The following is a 14,547-nucleotide window of genomic DNA, read 5'->3' as shown; positions in this document are numbered from 1 at the left end:
TCCATAGTAATGTAAACTAATCAACCATCTAGTAACAGTAAGCCATCTTTATTATCAGAAGAGAAAACACTGGTATTTATGGGAAATGATGTGAGTACTGAAAGGAAATCCTGTTGTAAATTGCAACATACCACTTCATCTTATTGCCTCTCTATTTTTTTGTTGCAGAAGTCCACTTTACTGATCTTAAGCATCAAAAATTTAACAGGAGATCGACTAGATCTTCATAATGGTCCTTTAGAAAAGTCTTATCTCATGAATGAAAACCTATATGTGAAAATCCTGCATGCTTTTTTTCAGCTGTGCTTTGATTATCAGACAAAAAAAATTATGAATGATTGGTGTATGAAAGAATAGAGGATAGTTACAAATCCTACCTGTATTTCAGGAAAGATGAAAAATTGTGGAGAAATTTAATTTTAAAAAATAGACTGCTTTAAGAGATTACCATTCATAATTACATATCCATGTATGTATGCATGAAGCTCTTGTGTGCTGTATGAATTTGTTCTTGCTGTTCCTAACACATAAGATTTCTAAAGAAACAAAACCAAGTAGATTGAAAACCTATGATTGTCCTGTAAAACTATGAGGATAATGGTACATTGACTTGTTTATTTTTCCAGATGTATATTTTTTAACCATGGAAATTTTTTGTATGTTGTATATATGAGCCATAATACTTGAAGTGTCCTCTACTGCTTCATCCACTCACAAGTAGATTTTCCAGTCAAAAGTAGATTTTCCAGTCAAAACTAGATTGTTGCATCATTTCCTTGCTTATGGTGCTTTTTATGTTCTCCATTTGTGACCCCACTTAAATTACTAGAAGCAGAAACCCTTTTTTTTTTTTGCCATTCTTGCAGTCACATTTTGCTGTTCAATTAGAATTCCTCTGTTTTATGCTGTCTTTGCATTACAAAGCAACCTTTTTTCATGTTCCTTTATTTATTCATCATATACCATGTCCCTGCCGCTAGCCTTGCTTTCTTTAAGTACTAAACTCTTGCTTTCCTTGAAAGGTATAAAAAATTTAAAAATGAGTACTTGAGCCCTCAGCCAGATGGCATGTAAAGAGGTGTAGACTGATTTCTATAGGAAGTTCGGGAGTAAATTTCAAGGGCAGCTACCTGTCCAACAAATTATTTCCTTTTACTGCAGTGGTATGTTAACAAATCATCTAACTGTGTATATATCTGTCTCTTCTAATTTTTTTCAGGATTCAAAAATATCTTCCATGGAGCGTGGCCTCCGGGATTTGGAAGAGGAGATTCAGATGTTGAAGTCAAATGGGGCTCTGAGCACAGAAGAACGTGAAGAGGAAATGAAACAAATGGAAGTGTACCGTAGTCATTCCAAATTCATGAAAAATAAGGTATTGAGAAAACAAATGATAGTAGTAAGATATACTGAGCTTATTTAACAGATGAGGGAAATTTTCATACTTGAGTGAAGAGTTACACTCTGGATTCCCATTCAGACACTGGGAAACAGAATTTATTTGTATTCTTCCATGAAACTTAAAAATATTTAAGAGAATTTTAAATTCAAATTTGAAAAGATTATAATGGTGGTTCAGTAACGTCAATGGCCTAAATTCTTCTTTTACTATCACACCTGACTTTCTTTTATTTCAGAAGGATTTTGTGTTTATTTTTAGATCATTGCTAATTTGTTATAATTCTAGATTTTATTTGGTCTAGTATTTTCAGATGTAGTCTATTGAAAAAAAGAGTGTTTCATTTTGAAACTGTTGTATAAAACTAGTACATCTTTTTATTATGTAAAGGCTGAAAATTGCTGCCTGAACTGTTACTGTAATGGCTTTCTATTACACTCTCTTTCCAGTAGTGGAGTCAGAATAAGAGTAGATTCTACAACAGTGGTGGCGCCATCATTAATTTATGCTGTTGGAAGTAAAAGACAAATACAGCAGTGAGACATGTTAATCCTCAGGTATAAAGATGGACACTGACTACTGAATTGTCTGTAGCCAAAAGTCAGTTCATTCCTTGTTTCTCCCAAAGAAGTGTTTCCCAGTCTTTTAGTGGGCCCTAACATTTTCTAATGAAGATTCAGGCCACCTTGTACAGTAAATTTATGTATATAGTGAGCAGTCCTGCTTTTCTTAGGTAGCTTTTATGTACTCCCTGAAATCAGTATACAAATCCCTGGAACAGAGATTGGAAACTACTCTACTAGGTCCTGAACAATTGTAACCTACTGCGTTTATCCTGCTTGAAATTATTTGTCGAAAAAAGAAAGGTGGAGAAAGTTCTTGGAGAAGTGTTCCTTGCCTGAAGTAGAGATATGTAGTAAGTATGTGTTTCTCCCATTTCCCTCATGCCAGCTCACTGATTTACCTCAAGATAATCACATCTGTTCTTTTATACTTTTGCCTTTTATCCCACTGAGTTGCTTCTAGAATTGAAGGATATCCCCTTCGAATTAGGAATGGAGAGATGATTTTCACACCTCTTCCTTCTGTTCCTTCTTTCCTTCTTCCCTTGCTACCAACTCTCCACTTTCCCCTTCTCCTCTCCCTCTGTGAGCCTCTAGATCTGTCCAGCTATTCAGTTCTGGGATCTCTTCAACTATTGTGTCTGCTCATTTATTTTTCTGCAGAAAATTTACTCCATTTTAATAACTCACCCGTGACTTGTAGCCAGGTCCAATCTTGATATTTTGCTCTCATAACTTGTTTTGTAATTGCACAACATTTTTTTTTTTCCAGTATTGTATTGTATAGTCATCTGTGGCTGTATGTTGACAATTAACTTTATTTCTCTTAAACTGAAAAATGTCCCTTTTCCTGTCCTAACTTCCTTGTGAATTCCAGTTTCAAAACCATTGAGTGAAATGCCCCATACTTGACATATATAAGCATAACCATAACTATACATCTTTGTTTCATAATCAAATTCTTGTCTGGCAGCCTATGTGAAAATACAGAGACATTAGACTTTTGAGAAGACTAAACGAAGAATGGAAGAGAAAATGAGTGACCAGTGTTGATCCTTCTGTTAAGTTCTTTGTCACTTTTAGTTACTTGGATTGAAGTGGACTAACTAGAAGCTGACAAATTGTAAATATTTAAAAGCATAACAATGTCGTGACAGGTAGAGCAACTGAAGGAAGAGCTAAGTGCCAAAGAGGCTCAAGGGGAGGACCTGAAAAAGAGAGTGGCTGGTCTCCAGGCCGAGGTCTCTGCAGTAAGATTTACCTTTTGTGTGCAGTGGCCATTCACTGGGGCTCGCTAGCACTCTGGCTTTTGGGGTAGCTTTTCTTCTCTTACTTTCTTTACAACTTGATATAACAGTAGAACTAACAGCCTGCTCAGCCTTGTAGCTGCCTTCTGTTCACATGGTTTTGGTGTCCATAACATCATTCTTCAGCTGAACATCTCTATTGTTACTGTCTTCTCTATTGAAGCAGATTTTCAAAAGTATTCAGCACCCATTTTGGGGCCAGGCTTTCAAAGAGATTTGCTTTCCCTAGTAGAACAAAAATAATTTGAAAACATGTGCTGAACCCTCTTAACATTGTTTCACAAAAAATAACAAAAGCTGGATGCTGAACGCTTTTTAAAAATGATTGTTTAATTTTAGCAGCATGAATTTGGGTTATTCCTTTGCTGTGAAATTAGTGCATTTGGTGAATGATCGTAGTGTCTCACCAAGAAGAGAGATATGAGCACCTAATGCTTTCTTAACTTCTCTTGCAACTTGGAATGGTATGTGCTGCATTCTTCCTAAAGAGCTTTAGCACATTGGCAGTGTGGGCTTACAGCTCTAAAATGGGTATTTCTAGAGAGAATGATCTTAGGGTGCTACTTCAGAATTTTAATGTAATGTGGTTGTATTTAGATGAGAGCATTTTACCAAAACACAAGTTATTTAGGGTAAACATCTCTTCTGAGATGACCCCAAAAAGAATGTCTTTTCAAAGAAAGACCAAACAGGTTTGAGAAAGTTTTACTATAATTCAGGCTGCCTACTAGCTGATAAAGCTTGCGTCATCTGAAATTTTTAAGGAGGCTTTTTTGTTTAGATGCTTTAGAAAACATAACTGGCAGTAAATAGTTCATCTCTTCCCAGGTATTCTGCTGTGCCTAGCAGATTTGTGAATCTGGTTGTGTTGGCTGACAGCAGAAATAGTGCTGCTAACATCAGTATTTTTGTATCTAATTTAAACAAGCACTGAAATAGTTCTGTGGACATATTTTCTTATAGTAAAAGTATGAAAAAACCAACTTGATATGTTTGAATTAAGTGAACAATAAAGTATTGAATAGTTCTATAAATCAAATTCTTATACTCCTTCCCATTATTCTATTTTAAAAAATAAGTTTGGGTGAGGTTTTTCAACATACATGTCCTCCTTCTTCCTCTTCCCTTCTTCCTTATATCCTCATGTGCACTGTTTCACACTAGAACACTGAAGTCCTTGATGACATCTTTTGATGCTATTTTAATACTCTTCAGTAAAAAGTTTTCTTTCTTTCATTGCCCATTATTGAAACAATGTTGTCAAGACAAAACCACATTTACCCAAGCTTTTCCACTCAGTTATTTCTACTAGTATATGCATTTATTCTGATTTAAAATAAAAATAAAGAAATTATAAATTGTAGCTTATATCAGTTTTGTTTTTGACACATTCCCAAAAATGAACAATGACCTGGAATTTTTTTTTAGTTTGTGACGTTCTTTAATTTCTGTTTTGAAGCACAGGACATGATACTTTTGGGATTGAAGGAATTTTTTTTTAATGTCACAAACAAAATTGTTCCATTAAAAAGAGGAAAATTGTTCAGGCTTTAGAGATATGTCCACCTCTGCTATATAATATATAAAAGTAAAATATTGCTATTTGATTCTGAGAGATTTATTGGAGTCAAACCGGGAAGTTGGTTGTAAACTTGGACATAAGTTTACATTTAAGACTTCCCTGATCTCTAATTAAATATATTTTTTTCTCCAGATTGATATCAGAATTGTCCTGGGTGATGACTGCACTTAGGATGAGATTTCATCTCATTTCAGTGCTTTGCTTTTAACATTTCTTACTGTTTGTCTTTTAAAATGATAATCCAGCCTACATTTGTTAAAATAAATTGGCATTTCTGTACTGATTGAATTCACTAAATTAAATCTAGGAAATTGCTCTCAACAAAGTTCAATTCCACAAACAGTTTTCATGTTTTTTTGATGTATATTAAATCTAGGAAATTGCTCTCAACAAAGTGCAATTCCACAAACAGTTTTCATGTTTTTTTTGATGTATATTTGCATTTGCTTTAAGAAGCTTCCATAAATTAAAAGCTATTTCTTAGAAGATTGAAATGCTGGTTTTGTAAATATGGGAAAAGTAGAGGCATCTTTACATACTCTGTAAACACAATGTTGGATTGATAGATGGACGGAAACTCACCAGTTTGACATTTCAAAGCAAACATCCTTCTGAGAGAGAACTGTAGGTATTTCATCTTTTATTGCAGGATAAGGGTACCTTACAGTTCTGCTTCATCTTCATTAAAAATTTATCCCTGCTAAGCAACTGGTTTTGATCAGTCCTTTGAAAGATGACTAAGAACAGACCAACTGTTAAAAAGAACCTCTCTTGAGAAACTGATACTATAGCTTCCTTCTCTTTTTCCTTGTATCTTTTGCTCATGACACAAATTTTTGCTGGCCTTCCATTCAAGATAACTGCAGGCTTCACTATTCTGTAGGATAAGTTTAGAGTATTATATTGTTTGTCGGTAGTGAATTTATAGTTATTTTTGTAAGGAAAGTATAAATTATTTTTTCCTTTGCCCATCTTTTCTTTCTTTTTCAGATTGGTCAGGTGAAACAGGAGCTATCACGGAAAGACACTGAGTTGCTGGCCTTGCAGACAAAGCTGGAGACCCTCACAAATCAGTTCTCTGATAGTAAGCAGCATATTGAAGTTCTGAAAGAGTCTCTTACAGCTAAAGAGCAAAGAGCTGCCATCCTGCAGACAGAGGTGAAATGGGCAATTCTGTACTTACTGACTTGTCATAGAGAAAGTGATAAAAAGCACAATTTTTTCCTTGCTTAGGTTATACAATACCATAGCCATTCAATACTGCTTGTTCTGAGCATGTTGTGTCTTTCATTATATGTTTGATTGTCTAGGCCAGTGGTTTAATCATAAAGACAAATGTGTACATATAAGTGAACACATATTCCTGTGGATGAATACACACTTCTATGACATGCTCCACTAACATGCAGTCACTAATATTTTTTTTCCTTGGCACAGCTAAATTGGAAGTTGCAGTGCCTGAGCTGGGGGGATTTATTTTCCATGATTTTGTAGCTAAAAGAAAGCAGAGAAAGGAAGAGTGTTCCAGTAGTATACAACTCACTGAGCCTTCACTGCTACTCCCAGCATGTATGGGAAATCTTGCATGTAAGCCTGTGCTTTATACCTGAAATATGGGCTTTCATGTTTTAAGATGCATATTCCAAGATAAAGGAAAAATATTTTCAAAACTGTGTTTTGATAACAAATGCTTAATAAATTCCCATATTATGTAAGTCACAAGTGTATATCTGAACATCAAATGGATAATAAGTATAGCATAAATTTATTGCTTTCAGACATTCTTGAAGAACAAATATGAAATGTTGTGTAAAGGCAGTGTTTCAATTCTCTGGCTTGAAAAACTGTAGTGTTAGTAGAAGTCCAAAAGATGGCGGTCATGCATCAAAAAATATTTGTGTTACAGCTAAAGCAGTAAAAAGCCAAAGGAGCTGTGAAATAGGCTTGCAAAAAAATTGTGGGTAAAACTGGTAGAAAGATTCCACATTCATAAGAGTGTTAAGAGAATTTATTTGAACTTTTTACCCTCATGTAGCTTTCCTTTAGCCATGTTCAGTGAATCTATGGGTGCACATGGCCCTGTCCACATGCAGAAATCAAGTTACATAGTAAATGTTTTTGACGTTCTAAGATGGCTTTTCTGATTATTCTCTGATTTATATAGAAGTTGAAATTGCCTTAGTATAACTGTGAAAGTGTGCTAGTTTACAATCATAAATGTCTTGTTAAATTTGTTCATTATTTTTTCTAGTTAGAAATGTACCCTAGATTCATACATGTTTATTTTAAAAAATAGTTACATTTCAGAATATCATTGGAAGTAGGTATTAGGTAAGTAAACATTTTAAAATGTAAATTGCAGGTTTTGATCCATTACAGTAATTGAAAAGAATATAGATATATGAAATTACTGTGCAGTATTGTGACAAACTTATGAAGCTAGAAACATGTTTCTCTGCTTACTTTTAAATAATAAAAAGTGATATTTTTCTGCCTATGAGAGATGGGGTTCTTGAAAGAATGTACTTTATTAACAAGTTAAGAGACTTCAGTAGATGGTCATTCCATCTGTTATGGTAGGTAAACATATTTCTTCAAATAAATTTTACAGAATTTAAACAATATTTTAAAAAAAGAAAGACTTAGTTATATACCATTGATAGATACTGTTGATAGTTATTCAGAATATTTTCATTTCATTTTAGCTGAAGGCCAAAGTAGTGTTCTAATACAGAAAATTATTCAACTCTCTTAACTTGTAATATTACTGAATAATCATTGAGAGTATTTGTTCTCCACTGGGTTCTTCCAAATGAGATTCTCATATAGCACCATAATACAAAACCAAATTGAATTCTTCCTCCAAAATATGCAAAATGGTTTTTTACTAATAAGAGAGAGAGAGATATTTTCTACTCACTGCTTTTAGGTTATTCACATAGTTTGTTGTAAACGAAATGTAACGACTACAGTAACAGTGAAAGATGATTTTCTGTCTCTCAGGAGTTGCTGTGGAGCTAAAACATTAACAATGCTGTTTTAGAATGATGTTTTTATGATAGATTTTATGGATTCAATACAGTCTAGCATATTCTCCACAGTAAAATGTGGCAATGTAGTCTGGATTTTAACACATGCAAAATGTTGTTATCAGGTTATTCCATTGTATCAGAATAGATATTTAGAATAATCCATTTATATTCCTGAGAATCTATGTAATTCCAAGAAGATATTTACACTTTTTGAAAAATAATATCTTTTTCATCCTTGCTGATGTTCTTTACAGAATGCTCAAAAATCAAATCATCATGCACAATCACCTTTCTTCTGTCTTCACAAGTGATCTTTTCAAGTATAAGATTGAAACACATTGATAAAATAAAGCATTGGGATGTTTGTTGTTGCATCCTGTAATGAATTTGTGGGGTTTTTTAAGGAAAAGGTAACTTTTTGTACAAGAATTTTCACTGGGAATAGGGTACAAGTGTGAGATCCTGCCTGGCCTCACTTGTTGACAGTACTGGTCAACATTAAAACATAACTAGCTTCTCTCAAGACACCTAGGGAGAGTTATGAGGAGGAAGTGCATTTTCTGTCATATATTCGCGGACATCTTCATCAGGGATTAGTATTTTAAAGTCATATTTAAACGTTTTGAGAGAAAAGGGCATTCCTTCATAATCCTCTGCCTTTTAGTCATCTGTTAAAGAAAACTGCAGGTAGGGAGGGAAAAGCTGTTGGTATAATATCTGAAAAATGAATTTGCCACCTGCCACACTAGAACTACAAAGAACAGTGAGCTGGTTTTGGGGTGTTTATCTTGAGGGCTATTAGGAGGAGAGGATATTGTGGTTAACTTTTCAATTTATGAAGGAACCTTTAAAATATCTCTAAAATTGTACAATCTCATTGTAAACAAAGCAAAAAAAAAAAATCAATGTTTATTTTGGAATTAAAACTTCTTCCAGAGAAAGTTTGTTTTGTCCAGTGAGCCCTTCAGTTTAGGTCAGTGCCAGAAGGTATGTGGCTTCAATGGGAGGATAAATTAATCAGAAAGAACATTCCCCTTTATTTTTGTATACTGCCCAAGCTGGCATGGTTCTGTAATTGGTCTGTTCCATATGGTAAATTCAGACTAATATTCAGTAGAAAAATGAATCCAGTCCACTGGAAAGTATTATGTTTCCTATGAATGTCTCAGTAGAACATAAAATTCTCCAAGGGTCTTTCTTTATTGGGGCTTATACTGGCATTTTGAAACTATAGTAGATTCTCCTAAATCAGAGACAGTTCAGAAGTGGACCATGTTTAGTGAGGAATGTGCAAATGGGAGCTAGGTGTCTCCTAACAAGGCTTCTTAGCACCAGCTACATGAAGACCTATGCTGACACCTACAGACATTAAGCTCAGTTCACAGAACTGAGTTCATCGTGTTTAGGTACTTAATACCTTGTGCTAGAGACTGTGGAAGAACAGTTGATCAGATTTCTTGACCTGAGTAGGCCCTGGAAGCAGTACATCTGTCATGCATTGAGTTTATAAACCTAGCAAGAACCAGACACGCTCTGCACAAAGCCAGGTGTGTGCACCTCTGCTCCATGGCATAATCATGTAATCTGACTAATTTGTGCAGATAACTGAGGTCTGGATGTTTATAAATAATTCACTCTTAATTCTTCTACAGACTGTATTGGATATTGCTGCAATTTGTATAAGGATGTGAAGAGTCAACTCTAACATAATGAGTAAAAAGACTGGTGTCAAAAATAGAGAATTAAGTCTTCTGAACTACCACTGCATTCAAAATCAGTCAGTAAACGTAGCTTTTAAGTCTTAAATACAGACTATGCTATAAGGAAAACAGGTTAACTTTTTTTTTTTCTGTTTATATGATATGTTTGCAACATAATAATAGAATGTCGTAAAACTGATCCTTTTTAAAATGTGCTCATTTCAGGTATTTGGAGCCTTCACATAGAAATATATACAGTAGGATAAAACCAACTTTCACCTCACATAGCAAATTAATTTTATGTGTTTCTTTGTACATTTCTCAATTATCTTTGAATTGTGAGTGTTGACATAGATAGAATTATTTCAACATTTACTTTAAAAAGTAGCTGGCTCTTTGTTAGAAACCACAGCAAGCTCTAAACACATATTTCAGGATTGTTATTCCGTGTGTTCCTTTTGCTGCCATTAATATAGTCATACCAACAGAATACAAATTCTGAATTTTGCTGTTACAGAGAAATCAGGGCTTGGATATAACACCTTCTGATATAACTGGGGTATGACTTGGTTCACTATCTAAATCAATAGTTTAGCTATGGTTTGAACAGGTGGCAGGTAGATGGGAAGTCTCAGGAAAAGAGTGGAGCACTATTTTTTCTAGGCATCACTGACATCTTCCTAAACGCAGTGTCATAATACCCTGATTGCTACTGTACAGTGGAGATGACAATAAAAATAAGAAAAAACGTGTACAACCTAAGTCCTGTTGACTCAAGCTCCTGAGTCAGTTCTGAAACTCACCGTGGACTTCTGGAAATTTTAGTGATTTCCATAAGCTGTAAGCTAGGAATATTCTGAAAGCTAAGACTGCAGTTACAGAATCCAAGTTTTTAAGAAAGCTTAAGAAAAAAATTAAACATTGTGTCATTTATTGTATTTATTTTGGTAGTCATTGGATCTGCTAATGTACTAGTTTTTCTTAGAAGTTTGGAATTCTACGTGCTTAATATATGGCTATACATATTAGGAACAGAGTCATACAGTATTATTTACTGCTACTGGGAAAATTCTGTGAAGACAGATCAGTGGTTCCCCACACGTTTTCCATACATTGTTCTTACAGGGGAAGAAATTCAGTCTTATGTATGGTACTCAGCTGAAGTGATGTACCTGTTGTACCTGTACCTAGGAAGGCTATTATGTTGAAGGTGGCAACAAATGTGCTTGTTTTGCTAAAGCTTCATGAGAAATTGGATGGTATGTACAGGTCAACTTAGCAAGCCCATTGTTATGTGAGGGACTACCAGTTGCCTGAGCTGTACTGTAAAATTTTACTTGCCATGCATAATTAGAGACATAGCAGTCTATTACCGTGAAAGCAGTTAGGTTAACCCAGGGTTAAGACAACACTATCCAAGATGCAGAAGTCAGGAGAAAGGGGCGTCATCACCTCAGTAGCTGTTTGCCTAGTCGTTTCCATGTGCAGAGAAAATCTTAAGCTAACTTTGTTGAAGTTGGCATCACTTGACTCCCACAGACCTCAATTCTTGTCACTGTGGGAGGATGCCATACATAAACTGAGCTGACATGAATAAACAAGTGCAGTGTTCTGCCAGGAATAGTGCTAAGGTGGTGATTGTGTGTCCTGCCAGCCTTTGAAAATATTCTTTAAAGTGTTTTCTGTGGTTTCCTAGGCAGGGACCTCACACAAATAAAACCAGAAATGCAATTACCCCAAACCGTAAGCTAATATAGAGTTCAAAGAGAATAATCAATCAGAAAATAAAAAGCATTCCGTGAATAAATTTCTGTTTGCAGATGTTCTCTTTTCACTTAATACTGTGCTGTAGGCATCTGGACTGTCTCAAAAATTTTGCAACACAACTGTTGAGAGTATGTGGATTATCTTGTGAGGAAGATTTTCCCTTCAAGAATTAGTAAAAGTAACTCTTAGCTTTAATATTAGAGATATCCAGAGAAGAACATACCTAATCAATCTATAAAACTATGTGTTTTTAAAAAGAAGACAAAGCCTGATCTACCTGCTAAACTTTTCATTACAAACACTAGCAATCCTATAAATCATATTTGGGTAGTACCTGGTAGTCTAATATCACTGTAGAATATATTCCGTGCCCCACTTGCTGGGTGAGAGGTCAGGAATGTGATTTTAATAACATATGTGTAAGTGAGAAGGCTCCAGACATAGAGGTGGCAGTGGGATTGCAGTTCTGATGGGGAGACCAGGGCAGTTCTTTTCTCCACTGGCAAGTGCTTATTGCTCTGTGTAAAACGAATCAGATAAAACAGCAAAGGATTTTGTTGGCATAACATACTGTAAATGTAGAGCCTTAGAGGCAACTTTTCCAATAGCAAATCAAAATAAAGTGGAATTAGAATAACACATTAAAATTAAATGTTGCTCAAAATACTGTAAGCATAGTGACTAATTTCTTACCCTAGCTGGAGTTGTCCAAGTCATCTTTTTACTTCATGTCTCTGCTAGCCTATGCTGTGCAGAAGGACCAAGAAATTAATTGATTACCCTGTTTACACTGTGCGACTGATATCCTGTAATGGATTCAGCTAACAGGAACCAAATCTGATACTGTCAAATAAGATTAGCAGCCAGGCTAGCAGATTTGAACTCCGTCTGAATGCTGAGTGGATAGGGGTCAGTGGGTTTCTTTTGGTATCTTGAGCAGGTTGGTGGTGTTGGATTTTGTGTTCCACAATGGTCTTTGAGATTAGTCTGTGCTCTGTGGTGACCTTATTCTTCTCATCAAATTTGTATTCAGATAGCTCTGATTCCTTCTCCCATTTCTTTTGTCTTGTGAGCTCTGTGTTTCATTTGTATAAGAGAAATGCAGAAGGAAAAGCAAATGCTTCTCAACATGCAGTTTTGAGGCTTGAGGATACCATAGGATCTCTAAGTTTATGTGTCCAAATTTCACCCGCAATACCATGTACTGTGTCACTTGTCCCATTTTATCTTTAATGTAAAACTTCATCCTGCTGAAAACACGTTACATTGAAACTATTATGTTGCTATTTAAGTCAAAATATTTTTAGCCATCCTAAGGTAACCCTCTTTCCATATTTTGATCTGCAGTGGACACAAAGACCTCTGCTTTCATTACCTCAGGCTCAGCTAATACTCTGATTAAAACCTAGAATATAAAGTGACTAAGAGTCAGTGTTTAAATCTCTGAACATTAATAGTGTTTCAAATAGAGGGATCAGTTTTCCTACATATGAGAGAACTTCTCAACAACACATTGTGTTGGATTCTACTTTGAGGAAAAAAAAATCCAGACTTGTATCTTACAACACTGAGTTATGTCAGAAGTGTAATTTAAGTTTTTCCAAGAAGTAGCATTAGTCTCATATAGTTTGGGAAAATTTTTATTTTAGTCTTTTATCATTGTGATAACTGTTTTAGCACAAGTTTATGTATGTTTATGTATGTTGAACTCCTAAAGTAAGGGATGTTATTTTCTAAATGTTTGTAATTTGACAACTTGTACTCCCTTATGGAAGCATAGTTTAACTTTTGTAAAATTTCTCTCCTTCAGTGCTAAACAAAGTGTTTCTGCATGTCTGAATCTAGGTGGATGCTTTACGGTTACGTCTGGAAGAGAAGGAGACTATGCTAAATAAGAAGACAAAGCAGATTCAGGAGATGGCAGAGGAGAAGGGGACTCAAGCAGGAGAGATCCATGACCTCAAGGACATGCTAGAGGTGAAGGAACGCAAAGTTAATGTTCTTCAGAAGAAGGTACGATTGTAAAGGTCTAAGTCAGATACACATCTCTGATGCATCTCAATTTTTAAGTCTGTCAACGAGTCTGAAGTAGAATTTTGGAGGTTAATGATTGAGTCCATTCATGTAATGGGAAGATGGTGAATGATGAATTTTGGTTTGAAGTTTTGAAGAAAACCCCAAAGAATTCAAAGCAGGGATTGTTGGCTTTCACTGGTTGCATGTGCTGCTTCTGCTTCCATTTCCCAATTAATAATGACTGAAGTATTTGTAGGAGGGCACATCATCTGAAAAATCAATCACCCACACTACCTTAACAATGCCACACTGATTTGAAGCATAGGCCACTGGGCGACTATGACTTCAGTATGTGAATAGATGAATGAGGGGTTGTATCGATAGAAGCAATTAGGGTGATTGCTCTGTAACTTACTAAGAAAAGTCCAGGAAGACCTTCATATAAATTTCATTAGAAATGCTGTTTTATCATACTTAATATTTCTTTGGATCTGCTAGAATAGGATAATCAGGGTTCAGACTATCCTGCATGTCTGTCTGGATAAGTAAATGTAGCTCTTATCAGAGAAATGGGGGAGGTCTGGATAAGAAAAATTAGACCCCGTCAGAGAAATGAGAGAGGTTTCCCCAGGGGCATTGAGTCCTAGGGCAATGAATGTCATTATGGATGATAGTTTATGAATTGCACACAATATATCTCAAATTGCTGATGGTAAAAAGAGCAAATTGCATGTATCATAATAAATTTTAATTCACTTTTTTTTTTCCTCTCTAGAGAAGCTTCTCTTGGAGCTTGTATTCAAAGTATTAGGCTGTGAATATGGTGATTTTTTTTTTTTTTTCTAGACCTGTAAGCAGTTCTATGGAATTCCTGTGATTTAATAGTTCAGAATATTGATTAATTTCTGATGCCTTGCCAATGCCTTTTCTTCTAATATACAGCTATGAATCATGAGGGGTTAGGTCATGTTCAGTTCTGTTACAGCAAACGTCATGCTGGAATGGAAGTTCAGGCATGGAGTTTAGCCATAAATAAGTCATTAATCATTCCAGAGCAGACCCGTAAGGCTTCATGGTCTCATTTTTTGACTCTTCATCTTTTTAGAAACATTTAGAGATTTCTAATTTTTGTGCTGTGCTTTCTTTTTGTTTTCAAAATTGGTCATGTACACTACAAACAT

At 35.2% G+C, this 14,547-nt stretch overlaps 1 protein-coding gene across 11 annotated transcripts in view; it reads left to right on the top strand.

The window, feature by feature from the left end:
* The window catches only part of ERC1 (ELKS/RAB6-interacting/CAST family member 1), a 280,374-nt gene that overhangs the window by 64,130 nt on the left and 201,697 nt on the right, over positions 1-14,547 (top strand). For 7 of the 11 annotated variants that reach the window (XM_026867103.1, XM_026867092.1, XM_026867117.1 and 4 more), the window contains exons 4-7: positions 1,220-1,375; positions 3,120-3,203; positions 5,842-6,009; positions 13,196-13,363. In XM_026867103.1, coding sequence (XP_026722904.1) covers positions 1,220-1,375; positions 3,120-3,203; positions 5,842-6,009; positions 13,196-13,363 — 576 coding nt within the window. The remainder of the gene's footprint in view (positions 1-1,219; positions 1,376-3,119; positions 3,204-5,841; positions 6,010-13,195; positions 13,364-14,547) is intronic. The other 4 variants (XM_026867111.1, XM_026867106.1, XM_026867147.1 and 1 more) reach the window with 1 other exon arrangement.

This window comes from Athene cunicularia (genome assembly GCF_003259725.1).
Source record: "Athene cunicularia isolate RWA chromosome 1 unlocalized genomic scaffold, athCun1 chr1_part2, whole genome shotgun sequence".
Lineage (NCBI taxonomy): Eukaryota > Metazoa > Chordata > Aves > Strigiformes > Strigidae > Athene > Athene cunicularia.
This window is presented reverse-complemented; position numbering and strand designations above follow the sequence as displayed.